This window comes from Sitophilus oryzae, unplaced genomic scaffold (genome assembly GCF_002938485.1).
Source record: "Sitophilus oryzae breed Bouriz unplaced genomic scaffold, Soryzae_2.0 scaffold_1442_pilon_pilon, whole genome shotgun sequence".
NCBI classification, from domain to species: domain Eukaryota; kingdom Metazoa; phylum Arthropoda; class Insecta; order Coleoptera; family Curculionidae; genus Sitophilus; species Sitophilus oryzae.
In genome coordinates this window covers 5,021,170-5,037,831 of record NW_022146107.1, presented here as the reverse complement: position 1 = coordinate 5,037,831, position 16,662 = coordinate 5,021,170, and the positions used below count along the sequence as shown (strand labels likewise).

Here is a 16,662-nt window from a genome sequence, read left to right as displayed (position 1 = left end):
TTTAGGAGGGTTATTATTTATTTTTTAATACAATAATAAGACGGAAATTTAACATTTTAATTATTTTATATGTAATTTATAATTATATCCAAGATATACCGTTATGGCTAGTGCAAAAATCATCGAACTGGATGAGAGCAACACGTGCAAAATGTAAGTTATCGTTTTTTTGACTCTAATTACATAATCCTTTGATGTATACAAAAATACTATATTTAAGAATGTTTAAATTTAAATTCTTGAATTAAACTCTAGAGAAGGATAATTTTAAAACTACACTTTTAACTACTTTACAAAACATGCTACGGCGTGCATATTTAAAATATCTTTTGAGAATAAGTGAATTAATAAATATACATATACTCAATTTTTCTTCTAGATGTGATAATGCTTTAGCAAAATATTCTTGTCCAAAATGTAACATTATATATTGTTCACTCACCTGCTACCAGGCAGAGAAACATATGGAATGCTCTGAGAACTTCTATAGAGATAATGTTTTGGAGGAACTAAATTCAAATAATGTAGACAGCTCAAAGGCCGATAAAATTTTAGAAATTCTGAAGAGGACACATGAGAATAACAAAATTGTTGCCCCTGAACCAGATTTAGATAGGTATTTTCTAAATTATATTAAAAAATACTCATTTTCTTTGACATAGTTAATTATACTCTCTTAGACCATAAGATTAAGTTTGGTTGTAACTTTTATAGTGATGTGGATTTAGATGACATCGGTCCGTTTTCACAATTTGTGGACATAGAAGATCTTGAGGAAGACCTAGATTCGGATGACGAAGACTATATAGATATAGCAGAGAGATTAGCTGGTAAATAATATACAGGTACACTGACCAGCACAAAAAACAGACCCTTAAGATATTCATGTATTTTACTACATATTAAGTAAATAATTATTACTACATAATAACTTTAAAAATGCATGAAAATTTTTGAATTTCTATTTTTCGCGCTGGTCAATACAGATATGTTTTCCGTTTTTATTTGAAGACAATTTTTTTCTGTACCAGGTGTCAATTTGGACGATCCCGAACAAATATGGGAAAAACTCACCGAAGATGAAATACAAAATTTCGTATCTTTTTTAAAGTATGTAATCATATATTTTTCCTCTATATTTCTTTGTTATTTATTTAATATCTATTGCTCATTTATATTAGGTCTGAAGATGTAAGTAAACTGATACCTTCATGGCAACCATGGTGGCTCTATTCTGAAGACAAAGTTACCGAGATCAATGCAGGCTTGGGAGACTTCAAAAATAACTGCCCTAAACCGGGAAATATCAAAGATTTCTCAAGTATTACAGTAAGTTTCGTATTAATATACAGGGTGACACAATTACCTAATTTTATTATTTAAAATAAAATGTATATAATATTATGTACTGTATATGTTACAGTAAAAGTCAGAAATTCAGTGATTGTTAACATTCAATAGGAAATGATAGCTTATAGCAATTACGCATTGGACCAGTGAATGTGGTATTTTAAAGAGATTTGTCGACTTTTGCTAGTAATTTCTAACATTCACTAATGAAAGTAACATTTACTAAAAGTTGCCAGTAAAAGTTTTTCTATTTTTATATGCAAGTTCTATATGCGAATGTGGTGAGAAAGAATGTTGGTGGAAGTTAGAACATATAAAAGTTTTGAGAATATTGGATCATCTCAATATTCAAGCCGATCCACATATCTTAAAATTACAATTTACTTCATTCAGTATATTTATTAAAAATTATAGAAAATAACGACAAATTCTAACCTTCTAAAGGGAAAACATAGTAAACATTTTAAAGTGTACAAAACAATTAAAAAAAGCATTCATAAACATAAGATTACTTATAGTACAAGGTTTTTTAAAAAAAACTTTGCACCAATAAAAACCTTGTCCTTCATCTTGGACAAAATAAAGTATGCCTGAATTTTCTTCAATGGGAGCTATTCGTTTTTTCAAACCTGCTACTTCAAGCATATCATAACGTTTAATAAATTCATAGTCACTAGGTTCCTTATTATCTTTTTCTCAAAAATGAAAAACAAGCACTATTACATTCTTGCGAGTGCCTAGTTTACCTTAATTTTTCACAAAAAATTTCTTCCATAGGGAAAATACCGCACAGCACTTTTTACAATGATAGCAAAACAATAATACATAACCACAAAAAACAAAGCGAATTTACGCCAAATGTCTGTCAACGTTGCCAATGTTTAGCCCAATTTAATGTTATTCTTGTGTTGCATATTATTTAACTTATCCTTATTTATCCTCATATTTTACAGCATGTGGCAACCGCGCTAACTAAATCTTTCAAACATGTTTCAAACTCGCTGCTATCGTCCAGGGAATGCTAGCATTCACTAGTAAAAGTTGGTTTCAAAAATAGCTGTTGAACTTTTACTGGCGTAGTCTTAGCAAATCAGTGAATGTGAGCTTTTACTAATAATTGTCAATTGTAACAATCACTGACTTCCAACTTTTACTGTAACATATATAATAAATATCACACGATCGAAAAAAAATCAGCGTCAAAGACGGCTGAGAAATGACAATCGATGATAATTTTGGCGAGGTCAATCTCTAGACGTCATTTACTAAAAATTGACATGAAACTTGTCAAGATTAACACGAATTATAGAAAATGACGAAGTAAGTGACGTCTATAGGGCTTGATCGCGCCAAAATTATTACCCTTTGTCATTCCCCAGCCGTCTTTGACGCCGATTTTTTTTTCAAGCGTAGGATACTTTACTTGTAAATTTAATTTTTTAGAATAAAGCTCCAGCAAATAGTGTGAAATACAATTTGATTAATATTTTGGCTGCATATGCTTTTACAGTAAGATATTTTAACGGTGAATATTTTGATTTTGCCAACGAAGCAGTAGCATCGATTGCTACCATTTCCCTAACCCTGAAAAAAGGACAAAATTTCGAGGATAGAGAAACCAGCATCAAGAGTGTTGAACAGGAGTGTATTAATGTAAGTTTTTATAGAGTTTCTCGTTTATGAGTAGAGATACAAAGATGCGGATTTTACATCACATCACTTTTATATGAAACTAAAGATGCTACACACAGATTTGTCCTAGTCCCCTTGGTTTCTGAAATACAGCCTATAGTCTGTCCAACCACAAGATCCTTGACAGTGATAGATGTGTCTGTCATTGTAATTTCAAAGTAGTTTGTTTTATTTTACAAAGAAATAAGTTGGTACAAGTGGAACGCATAGCAGGAAATTAATAGGTTTGTTCCAACCAGCATTTCGGGATCGTTTCGAAATCGTACTCGAATCGGTTTTCTCGCACTTTGTTAGCATGCGCGGACTTCGAATAGTTTCGTGACGGTGCAAAAAGTATCAACGTTAGAACGCTTTGTGGATTGTTTTCGGTACTGTCAAAAGTGTCAAGCGTGCGTGTATCGATCGGTTTTTTGTTTTTGTTTAGAATTTCATAACATAACCCTATTATTTTTGTTTGCAATTTGCAATAATAATAATTATTATTCTTGAAATGGAGAATCAGAAACCAGTAATTGTTGGTAAGTGTTGTTTCAACTGTATCTCACTAACTAACTTACTTATCCTCTCTTTTATGATCCTGTTATGCGTAGTTTCCTGTTATTTCATTGCAGTGGTAGAATCTTTGAACATTATTTTATAAATAAAAAATTAATTAAAATGTCCGAACAATTTACTCCACACAAACTCACAAGCAAAAGTATAAGGCACACGTAAGGAATTCGTAAAAAATAACCAAGACAGAAGCATCCAGCCGGACGCCGGACCAGAATCAGCTGTTAAAAATCGATAATCCCTGCCAATATGCTTTAATGCGCAAGTCAACCCAAACAGTTCGCAATTTGGACCATGTACCGAAATTACCGTTCTGAAATCGTAACTAAACGATCCCAAGGTAGGTTGGTATGCAAATAGGATCGTCCGATAACCGTCAAATCTCGGTTGGAACACATTTGAATTACTGCGCACGAGCGTGATCGTTCGGTGACGGTTCTGCGGCGGGTTGGAACAGACCTAATATATTTAAAATTGCAAAATTTGAGTGACAAGTGATTACTTCAAAATATTGTGAAAAAAACTGTATAAAACTGACAAAATTTATTCGAGTTATTTTATTTTAAAAAAACTGCATGTGTTACTTGTTGTTGTTTGTTATACAAAACAAACACGAACAAAACACCACATACCAAAAATATAAAAAAGATCTATTTCTTACTTTCAAGCTTCAATAAACTTCCCGCATTTATTATTATAGTTATCAATATAACTTAAGTATGTACAAATACATATTTGTAATATTCCACAGGAATACATATAACAACATAAATAAGACAAACTATTTTATTAATAACAGCACTTACCGAATTTTATACCTTAAAGGTTGCTTAATGAACTTTAAATTTAATTTTTTTAAACCAGTACCTTTTGACATTGTTTTTCTGCAGTAATAAAATCCAATATTTACCTATTGGGTGATGTAGATATTTTACAGCTACTCCAGTTTTTAGTATATGTTTAGTACGATCCTTGTACCATATACGAGATGCACTTATCTATGACAAAATGGCATACAAACTTTATTTATGGTAACTTTATTGGTGTATAAGACTTTCTCCCTGGGCACCGAGTATTAACTATAAACTGTGCTCTGGGTCTACAGTTAATTTTCCCTCGATTTTTCCTCCACTTTACTTCAAAAGACACAAAACACACGTAATAACACGAATCAAAATGCATCATCTTCCAAAACGCAGGGTATATTTGACATAAGTTGACACAAAATTATAACCTATAATTTGGCAAGACTTTGACAAGCCTCAAAAATCTAAAGGCGAGTTCATACGCATCGGCGCACAGTGGGGTATTTGACACAGATAGTTGATCGAAATTTTTTTATGTAGACCTTATATAATAATATGAACAAAATAAAGGATAATAAGTCAGTAGTAATATCGCAACTAATACTACTAATGCTATGACTGATCCGCGAGCAATGCCGATACCACTAAAGTCGCTACTAATGCCAAATTGTGCTATACTGCTAATGGCACTAATGCGATCGCTTTGTACACAACAATACCATCGCGGTTTACACCTCGCATTAGTATATCACTGATTGGCAAATTAGAGGAAACCAAGAATGCTTTTCTCATTTTATCAGCAAGTCGCAAAAAGTCGCAGTATTTATTTTACTGTATGAAAGCCCAATGTTTATTAAGTAAAACGTATATAGACAATATGCTGAATTCTTCGAAATGCGCAACTAAATCTCTAAGTATAATAAAATGTCACAAATTTAATCAAATTTTCTGAACGCCTAACTTTTAGCTGCAAAAAAAATCGTTAGTATAGAGAATATTAAAATAAATAATATTGCCTTATAGAATACTTACCTGCAGCTTGCTGAGCCATCAATCAAAAACAATAATATAAACGTAAAAAAGAGCACAAGAACAACAACAATTTATAATTTTAAACATAAATTTAGCCATTTACCTCTTATCTGTGAGAAGTAATAACTTTGACGTTTCGTTGAAACGAATGAATGCAACTAAACACACCCATAGCAACGCCATTCATGGCAGACATGATTTAACTTATCATTTATCTTTTTTTGGGAAATCTTAAACACATTTGCTTTTTCGAATTTCGATCACCTTTTTCGTGCTAATACCCCACCGTGCGGCGCCCGTTTGTCGTTCATCGTTCCGTCAAACCAATAAAATTGAAATATGATCTGTCGTTTTTGAAATAAACCAATAAAACTGGTTAAAAACAAGAGACGACGCATGACGGATTTATATTTTTAGCCCATCCATAGTTAACTCAAAAAATATTAGAAACTTTTTTTAGTAAAATAAATAGATTGGTATGGACGTCATTTGCTTTTCTTCTGTCATCGTCTGTCGAAATCTTACCTGAGAAAAAAAAGAGTATATAGTCTTTTAAATGTATTTGATTAAAATTGTTGCATTTTTTAGAGCGAATGGATCAGAACCGACTCAGAAAACTTGGATTTGATGAGGGACGACGTCTCAAAAATTCTGCAAGGCCCTAATACGCAAGAAAAAAATTATTATGTTCTTTGTGCTCTGACTGACCTAGAGAATTTACTAAAGGAAGCACAAGCACCGAAAAATACACAGTCTGGAGAAAAGGGAGCTTTTAGTAAACAATTTCCTAACGACATGTTCCCTCAAGTACAGCATGAGAAGAAAGAAAACATCAAAAAGTATTTAAGAAAAGTTGAATATTTTCAAAGTTACGCGAAAGACGTGTTTCAAATGTAAAAACATATTGGCTAAGATCCCAGGGCTGCTAGATTTTACTTATTTTCTCACAAAATAAAAATGTATGTAATTTTAAAGCATGCATTGAGTGTGTATGCATAAGACCTTACCAATAGAGGCATGAGCCAGCAAACGCCAGAAACAAGCATTTAAGACGTCTGGCTCTTTGATATATCCTTTACTATGCTCTCTAGCACAGCATGCGGCCCGTCTGGCTGCCGGTAAACGTTGCGGTCCCTACTGCGCATTGAAAGAAGATCCTATATTTTTATTAGTCCTTTAAATTCTAGTATTGAATATAAACCGACCGAGTCTCCATAGCTAACCGCGTAGAGTTTCCGACTACGAACCGACGAGTTCGAGACCGGGTGAGGGCAATTTTTTTTATTTTATTTTCGTTTATATTCTGATAGAGTAAAGTATTAAAAAATTCTGGTGATTAAAAAAAACAAGAATTTTACAGCCTAAGCTATCAGGTATGCATACACTCAATGCTCATACTAATACTACATTTATTATTCCGTACATTTTATTTGTGAGAAAATAAGTAAGTTTTAGCGGCTCTGGGATCTTGCTCTCTATATGCCATTGTCATTTAAAAAGGGATTTACCCAGCCCTCTGAAAAAAATAAAGATGGTTTATATATCTGATTTTTTGCATAATTTATGTTTAAAAATGTTTTATTAATATAAACATTAAAAAAAATAGTTTTAGGTATATGTATGACTTAATAAAAACAATTGTGTTATGCCAAAAAATATCAAACTCGTTTTATATTTGTTGAATTATTAAATTTTGATTAAATAAAATAAAAAAAATTGTTTTTGTTACCTCCGATTTTTGCAGGAAATAACTCACGGCAGTATACAGGGTGTCTCAATGACATGCTAATGTCAGTGATTGATTGGTTTTCTATTTTAAGGGAAAAAACTTCATATGAATGTAAGACCTAAACACCTTAGTTTCTGAGATACAGGGTGGTAAAATTTTCTAAAAGCTTTCTTCATAATAACTCTGATTTTATTATAGACTAGCGTGTACCAGCAACTTCGTTCGCGTCGAATTAATCATTTGTAATGGTGATGATAAAGCAAACCAAGAATTTCCATTAACATATTAAATCAATAAAATTTGTCACATTTATGTCAAAAGGAGAAAACAATATGGCGATATTATTATATAACAGCGTAGTACGGAGGGGTAGTTTCATCTCGTTGAATTTGACTTTCGAAAATCCGTTTGCCAAAAATAAACTTTTATGTCAAGCAGTTTAAGCAGAATCGGTTAAGAAATACCCAACTTGGAACACCCTGTATATAAAATATTTCAAAATATAAAAACCTAATAAATTATGTTTGGTTCAAGGTTTTCCCCTGAAAGACTAACTGTTTTACAACAAATATTGTAATATTTGAAGGGCGTTTTCACCTCTTGGAATTTGAGATTCGAGAAACCCTCCTTATCGAACCTCTACACCCACAGTCAATCCGTTTGCTAAAAAATCAGCTTTAACGTCAAGCAGTTTAAGCAGAATCGTGATTACTTAATGGTCATATTTTATGAAACACCCTGTATAAATTTATAACAAATCTTAAAATATGTAAAACAACAAAAGGCATATTTTAAGAGTTTTTCCGAAAACTCAATTTGTTTTAAATAAATATTTTAATATTTGAGGGATAGCTTCACCCCCTTAGATTTCGAGTTTGAAAATCCCTTCTATCGAACCTCTAATAATCTCTAAAGTCAATCTGTTTTCCAAAATCAGCTTTTTACGTCAAGCGCTTTAAGCAGGATCGTGATTAATCAATGACCAGATTTTTTCGAAACACTCTGTATAATTTTTTTTAAAAAATTTTAAAATATGTAAAACAAAATAAATATACGTGTTTAAGCGTTTTTTCGAAGCTAACTGTTTTTTAAATAAAAATATTGTAATATTTGAGGGGTGGTTTCACCCTCTTGGACATGGAATTTCGAAAAATCCCTTCTTATCGAACCTCTACACCCTAGAATCAATCTGTATGCCAAAATTGAGCTTCTTACGTTGAGTGGTTTGAGCAGGATTGTGATTAATCAGTATGTCAGTCACTTAAGGATTTTATATATTAGTATAGATATCTCTATGAAACTTGATTCACGTCTTCTATGCATCAAAATGCCTTTTTTGGTGTGCAAAGAATTTTATTTACTTCAACCAGTGTCGTTCATACGGGTTTTACATTGAATATTTTTGGAGAAAAAAGTGGTACACCACTGGCTTCTCTTAAAATAAAAATTATTTTCAAAATCTTTCATTTCTAAACATTTTTTAACTCTTCCGACAAATAGTTTTTGCTTAAAAAATTAAAGTCAGTTTATTTCAGGGTCAAACCACTGAAAATCTGATGCGGTGACTGTTGTGTGGAAATCATTTCTACATCGGCTAGAAGGAAATTAAGAAATAAAACAATTTTTTTATATCAAAATACGAATTTTGATGCATGGAAAACGTGTATCAAATATAACATCGGAGATATATTGAAAAAAAAAATTGGAAAATTTTACCACTCTGTATCTGAAAAGTTAAGATGTTTAGGGCATATATTCATATGAAGTTTTTTTCTTAGAATAGGTCCAAGAATCACCTCTTTAAATATTAGTATGTCATTAAGGAACACCCTGTATTTATCCTTTTGATGAATATTACCAACAATGGCATTGGGACAGCTGCACTTCAACAATTCAACCATCCTCTTGAAGATGCCCTAAGGTGGATTAAATTCAACAATCAACAGTGGAATGAGGATGAAATTCATCATTGAAGAGGAAACTAAATAATTTTAGGTAAATTATACTAAAATATGTATTTTTAATCAGATATATTTAATAAATTCCTAACATTATTGTATTTTCTAAAATATGTAGTTAGAAATTAAAGTTACCCCGGTTTACGGTACTTAATTTTGTGAATTTTTTAGTGTTTAATAAATAAACGTAACTTTAATTAACATCATAGAACTTTTTTGAACACCCTGTACCGCCAACTCAACTTAGTGTTCTTTCCTAAACTTTAATTATTTTGACCGTCCTGTAACGCATAATTTTGTTTGTTTTTATATCGTTATTTATCTTTGTAAAAAATATATTTATTAAAAAATTATCGATAGTAACAGTTCATTAATAATCACAATAATCGCTTGATTGATAAGTCCAAGTAAAATTTAATAGTAAGGGGGCCTAAGATGCTAAATCGGGATTTACTCAAGCATCATGGGGACCTATTGTGAAAATTAGATGCTAAAAAGAAAAAAAAAAGGTTATATGATGTACGCTCTTTTACTGGTGAAGAAAGCGTGTACAGGGTTTTCAAAAATGTAAAAAAAAATCACAAAGAAATACGTGGGTGTCAGATATTAATAGTGCATACTAGAGGTGAGAATTCTACTTCCTTGAGAGGAGCAAGTGCCTTAGTTCGTTAGTTCACAATAGTTCCCGACTAACATTGACATCCCTGTTGCTTGCTAATGGGTTTCTTTGTCAGTCTCAGAAGTATTCACAGTATGATCTGTATAATTTTTATAATGTACAAAATATAACAAGATGTGTAATTGCGTACGTTAAAAACATATAGGTAAGTTTTATTGCAGATAAAAAAAATTAAAAAAGAAATTCAAATCAGATTTTGAAAAACTATATCACAAATCAATTGGAGCAAATAACACGAAAGTTTTGCGGAAAATCGCATTTTTCCTCACTTCAAACTTTTTGTTTTTGTCTAAAAATTCAGAATATCCACTTCGTTTTATAAGATATTTCTTAATTTTAGGGACCTAAAATGAAACATTCCTAAAAACTAAGAATCAAAAACAGTATATATCCACGACAATTTTCTGTGGTAATTACGCCGGCTGGGGCAATAGACAAGGCCGAATCCATCGTCGTCGCCTTGTATTATTTCTCGGATCTACCGACTGAATAGATTCCCGTGAAGTAATCTTTTAATTAGTGCCTCTTGTTCCTCTTAATCCGGGACAGGTAACATACCGCTGGCACTCTCCACTCCCGCCTAGCGTCGGGCTACGATCACGCTGGCCGATCAATACGTAAACTAGTCTTCGTACTTATTCGTATTTATTTCCTCTAGGTCCGGATCCGATAACATACGGCTGGCACTCCCCATCCCCACTCCTGTCTAGTATCAGGCTACGCGCGCTGGTCGATCCGTCGCATATTATCACAGTTTAAACCAGTAGTTCCCAAACTTATTTTTCTCGTGGACCACTTTCAAAATTTTACTGGTTTCGGTGGACCCCCTGCTGCTACATTTCTACCACATTCTTAAAGTCGCCAAAAAATAAAAATTGTGTCACTTCTGAGTTCTGTCCCTATATTCCGATATGTAAAATAAAAACGAAAAATGGTACATTTTATATCACTTTATTTATTAAAAGAATAGAATTACAAGAAAACATATTAAGGTAATATAGGTTCAGGTCATAATTTTAATTAATGGAAGGGATGTGGGACTGATGGAGTGTCAGCAAACGATCAATGTTTGGCTTTATTTTTAGAGCAATAACTCGCAAATCCCCGCTCTGTGATGTTTAATTTGCCTTTTTTTTGTTAAGAGGTTTGTAACGGCACTAAAACTCCTTTCGACAAGGTATGACGAGGGAAAAGCTATTAAAAATTTCCTTGCGATTTCCCACAGTCCAGGATATTTTTCGGGTATTTCTGCTTGCAGCCAAAATGTTGGGTAGCCTTTTCTAAATTTCACCTTCAGCTCCTCATTAGTGCTTAGCTCGAGCAGCTCCTCTTGTAATACAACATTGGCCACTTCCGTTTCATCAAATGGATTTATGATCCATGGTGGTATATCCATCGTCAGTATATCTTCAAACCTGGTTTTGAAGTCATCATGCAGAGCACTTAAATGTTGACTGTAGGTATGGATATCCTCATCAATACATTCTACCTGCGACAAGTTTGGAAATTGAGAGAATTCGCGCCGACTAATGTTTTGCTTCATAAATTTCAATTTCCCAAGAAAAGCCGAAATTATCCCCTTTGTTTTTATTAAATTCAGGCTGTCCCCTTGTAACTGCAAGTTAATATCATTAAATTTTTTAAACAAATCTGTCAAATACGCAATGTCTGCTTTGAATTTGATCAAGTTTTCTTTTAAATCTGGATCTCTACTTTCTAAGAACTCTAATATGGAATCGAAAACAGAGTAAAATCTCGTTAAGCATGCACCTTTCGACAACCAGCGTACTTCAGTATGTAAGAGCAGTCGTTGGAAGTCTTCATCATTTTCGTCGCACAATTGAGCAAATAAACGCGTATTCAATGCATTGCTTCTGATTTTGTTGACAGCTTTTATTACAAAATGAAGAGATTGGTTCAACCTGTCACTTAAATGTTTTGCCACAAGATGTTGTCGGTGGATTACGCAATGAATAGCTGTAAGTCCTGGTATAATTCTTTTGAGATGACTTATAAACCCACGATATCGCCCGACCATTGCAGGAGCTCCGTCTGTTGCCACTGAAATAATGTTTGTAAATGGGATCGATTTTTCCGTAAAAAAATTACTCAGGACATTAAATATTGATTCGCCTTTAGTGTCAGTCTCCAAAGTTCTGGCAAATAGCAATTCTTCGTGAATTTCTTCCTCAACAATAAATCGGACATATGCCAATAGTAATGCTTCATTACTGGGTAACGTTGACTCGTCCAGTTGTATAGAAAAATGAGTTTTTTGCAGATGATTGCACAAAAAGCTTTCGATATCAGAGCTCATTTCATCAATGCGTCTTTGTACAGTATTGTTACTTAATGGAATTCTTTTTAGTACGTCAAATGGAGATTTGTGCAAAACAGTTTTTAAAACCTCTTCAACAGCGGGTAAAATTAATTGTTCTCCGATAGTGTGCGGTTTTCCAGATTTTGCTATAAGTAATGAGATATTGTAAGATGCCCGCAAGCCATCATCGTTACTTTGAGATGTTGAAGCGAACATACTGTGCATGGTGGGTCTCTTTCCATATTTTTCTTTCAATGTTTGAAAATATTTTAAATCTTTACCTATTTTATCAGTATGACACCTTTTTAGATGATCTTCGAGCTTTGATGGTTTCATAGAGTCATTGCTCAAAACTTTGTTGCATAATAGGCACATGGGCAATTGTTTGTCTGCCTCTGATGGAACAAAACCATATTTCAAATAATCGATACTATATTGTCGACATTTTTTCTTTGCTGTAGCCATGTTTCGTGTCAGTTACCTTACCTGTAAAAAAAAATGTTTTAGTAACCAAGTTTTTTCTGAATATAGGTATCACACCGCAGCCTTTGTCAGCACGCGGAAATAGAATTACGGCTTGTAAAGAGATCCAACTAATAAACCGCTGAGACAAATACAGACGTTTTCACAAAACGGTATCAATTTTAAAGTACATAATTTACCACTCACCTTTAATAGTATAAATAAAAATTGGTGTACTCAGTATCGAATACTGATCATATTTGTGTAGGAAAAAATAAAAGTCGAAATCCCAAAATTGTCCATAAAAACGATAACTAACATTTTATTAAATCAATGAGTTCACGCGCTCCGTGTATTTGCGTATTTTTTGGTTCTGCAGGCTTCATTGTTAAACGTGACAAACTGGCATCGAAGTTCAAGCCCTCAGTTCTTTCGCGTCGCCCGCGCACCGCTCGCTCTTCCGAAAGGAATAGTTTTGATAAAATAGTTACTTCAAAAACCAATTTAAAATGATTATGAAATTACTGTTTTATAAAATTAGTAGTTATTTTGCAAGAAAAAATTACAAAATTAATTAGCTCTGCAATATTGCTTATTCGGCCTTTTTTAGAGGCAGTGTTTCTCTCATGTGAAAAACAATTGAATAAACGTGCTGTGTTTGTCTTCAAATCGAAAGAGGACAATTAAAATATCTGTAAGTTACTAAGTTACTTCTATCTATACAGGCCGTTGTGATCAACCGACTAGGGGGCACACGTAAACAAAATACTTAAGTACTCATAACAAAAAAGGTAGGTTACTTTACTTTTCTCCGGCACTAGCAAACACAGATATAAATTTTCTCACAACTTTTTTCCAAATTCCAGCCTTTTTTTTCGAAATTCCGGTAAATGAATGCGTTTGCCTTGGCATCAAGTATTTATAGTGGTGATCAAGTTCATGTCTGAACAAGCGATTAAGCATTGTCGGGCGATAGCGCTTTTTGCAAGTCTGTACACGAAATTGTACGTGTACCATCGAATACGCAAGTTTGGACAAGTAACAGTCGCTTGCCTTATTAAAATATTATCTGCTTAGATAGGTACTTAAAAACAATGTAGGTAGGCCCTTATAAAAACTATGCTTACATTTTTGCTCTTTACTATCAAAAGCAGATAAATTTTCGTGGACCCCCATTAACATCTTATGGACCCCCATTTTTGTTCACGCCTACGTAGACTCTTCAGCAAGTCTCCTGTGGACCCCTGGGGGTCCACCTGGACCACTTTGGGAATCACTGGTTTAAACAATATAAATATATCAGTTGACCCACTCTTCGCCCGTATCAAAATTCCTCCCGCCGCTCCCCGCCTGTCTTGTAGACTTGGGTCAGTCTACATCCGTTGCTCGACATGTACACAGCGTTCCAAGGTTATTTTAGTTTTGTTTTCGGCCCGACGCACAGTGCTTCGAACATATGGCTCTAGAGGACAAAAATCCAAAACTTCTCTTTTATTGTAAGCAATTTATTCAAACTAGGTTTATTTGACACAAATGATGAGTACTCTCATTGTACTAAATGATGATGTTCTTAGTCCCACGTTTATGAAAAAAATCTTATAAATAATAATAGCTGTTGGAGCTGTGTTCCATCTAAGCAAATAATAAAGTTAGAGTATGAAAACGGTGTAAGTATTAAATAAATTCCTGTGATAAAAAAAGAATTGGAATAACATTAGAACATGATTCCTACAATATAAGCCTAATATAAGATAAAAATGTTTTTCTTTAATGAAAAGAAACATTAATGTTATATTTAATTAAAAACTTAAGATACTATAATTTATTTTAGGACAACAAAATGCATAGATCGTAACTACTCTGATTCAGGAGAATCACTGCTGACAGAATCTTCCAAATTTATAGTATCCAAATCACAGGTAGATGAAGTATACTCACATATAAGATATTTCTGTACATCATTTTCTAATATGTTACTTTTTCGCGTTGTTACTGTTCATTTTGTCGGTATGAGGGGTCTGATGTTAATAGTTACCTCTTTAATAGACCATATCCATATATATTTTTTTTCCTTTCTTGGGTATGAGATTTATAATAAATTGAAAGATGGACACTTTTTTTTTATGCGACGTTTCGCCCAACATAGTGGGACTTTTTTCAGGCACAAGTGGTGTCTCATTTGACTGGAAGGTTTATCAATATCTAATAAGAACATATTTTTTGAAATACAAATAATTTGAGTTCTTGTCCTTATGATCGCTTCCAAGTATTAGCCAGATCGGCATTGCTTATAAATTTTACTCCATCTGAAAAGTATTATAAAATAAAGTTCGTCGCAAGCAGACGCAGGTGAACTATACAAAAATTAAAAGTGTATGAATATGGCAACAAAATATTCAATAAATACGATATGTTTTGATATGTTTTTTTTAAATACCCTTTTTGAAGTTTGAAAACGTAAAATTTTTATACCCATTTAAGAACTCATCTTAAAAAATAAATAAAACTAAACAATCACGAACTTATTTAGATATAAATTTAAAGTACATACCTTGTTTTAACAATATCCATAGTGGCTTTCAATTAAGTACGTACCCGTTTAACTCCATAATATACAGAACTACTATGAATGTTATTCTTTTCACTGATGAGATAATGATCGCAAAATTTATTTCTTTTGGTGAAAATATTTGCTGCCAACAAAAAACGCTGTTTATGAAAAATAATATACAGGGATGGTTGAACATTGCTATAAGTATAAAATTATATATTCAGATATTAGTAAATTTTAACTTATTTTTTGATTTTTGTCCATGGGACGAAGCACTGTGCGACGTATAGGGTGAACCAAAAATAGTGTTTTAGTTGTTTTGTTCAAATTGTGAATAAAATGTCTACTAGAAATATTTGTGCAGTGGATGGTTGTGAAAGTAGAATGACAGACAATATACCGTTCTTTAGGTGCCCAAATGATGAAGGAAGGTATGTGTTTATATAGTATAGGATATTAAATATATAATAATTAAAGTATTAGACATATTAAGTATATTATAATTATGGAAACCTAACTATGAATAAATTGTTTTAAAAATATACATATAAATTAAGAAAAGATTTTACTCGGAATATGCACAAAATATTTATTTTTAACAATTAGTTTATTATTTTAGTAGATAATTTACTATTATGTTTTGGATTTTGCAGTATTTACCGGTTTGCAATATGTTTTACTTTTTAGGTGTTTGTATTTAACTGTAACTACCTACCTGGAAAGTCCAAATTTTATCTTCTGCTATTGACAAGTTTTTTAGAGTTTTTACTAAATTTTATGTAACAGTAAATATAACAATTGAGGAGCACATTGGAAAAACTGTGATATTATTATATATCGGTCACAGTCTCGATCCCGGAACAGGTCCTGAGGAACTAGTTCCTTGAGAAACCACGAACTTGCTCCTTTCATTCCGGGGTCGGAATAGTTCATTGGAACTAGTTCGTCCATGAACTACACACCACAGATCACATACAAACTACACACCTCTAGTAAGTGCATACACCCCACGTATTTCTGATAATGGAGAAATATTAACCTGCAAAGTAACCTGCCGATTGGCATGGTGAGGGTGGCCGTACGAAGGGGTAAAGCAAAGAAAATCTATGATTTTCTCTTATTTCAGAAAGAACATATCTTCGGATCGTCACGAGGTTTGTAACAGGACATTGTCTCCTCGATGAACACCTCAGTAAATTAAAGCTATAATAACGGCATTCCGCATTCTGTAGTGACAATGGGAACTTTTATTATTTTGTAAGAATCTCCTCATCCAGAACACCTCATCACTGAGTGCGCTTTAAGTGCGCCGAGACGACAATCATTTGGTACGACTGATATCGGAGATGGAGAACTAACCTCTGTAAAACCGTCTCAAATACTCGCTTTTGTCAAAATCCTAAGACTGTATGATGAGCTTTAACTCAAGGAAGGGGAACTCAATAGATCTGTAAGATCTAAATCCCAAAATTCCTACTTAGACGCCCCTACTATAAACCAAAATAATTACTTATTTTGATAAAGAAAATCT

At 32.9% G+C, this 16,662-nt stretch overlaps 1 protein-coding gene across 1 annotated transcript; it reads left to right on the top strand.

Annotated features, from left to right (window-relative positions):
- LOC115877113 (zinc finger HIT domain-containing protein 2) lies at positions 1-6,390 on the top strand. Its single transcript, XM_030893217.1, has 7 exons — positions 1-153; positions 380-616; positions 715-830; positions 1,032-1,110; positions 1,182-1,329; positions 2,794-3,003; positions 6,021-6,390. Exons 1-7 carry the CDS (start codon positions 104-106, stop codon positions 6,327-6,329), a joined length of 1,149 nt encoding a protein of 382 aa, XP_030749077.1. The 5' UTR covers positions 1-103; the 3' UTR covers positions 6,330-6,390.
- The last annotated feature ends 10,272 nt before the right edge of the window (positions 6,391-16,662 follow it).

Coding starts and splice junctions, on each gene's coding strand:
- LOC115877113 (XM_030893217.1), top strand. CDS start 104: ATGGCTAGTGCAAAAATCATCGAACTGGATGAGAGCAACACGTGCAAA. Junction 1,330..2,793: donor AAGATTTCTCAAGTATTACA/GTAAGTTTCGTA, acceptor TTAATTTTTTAG/AATAAAGCTCCAGCAAATAG. Junction 3,004..6,020: donor TTGAACAGGAGTGTATTAAT/GTAAGTTTTTAT, acceptor TGCATTTTTTAG/AGCGAATGGATCAGAACCGA.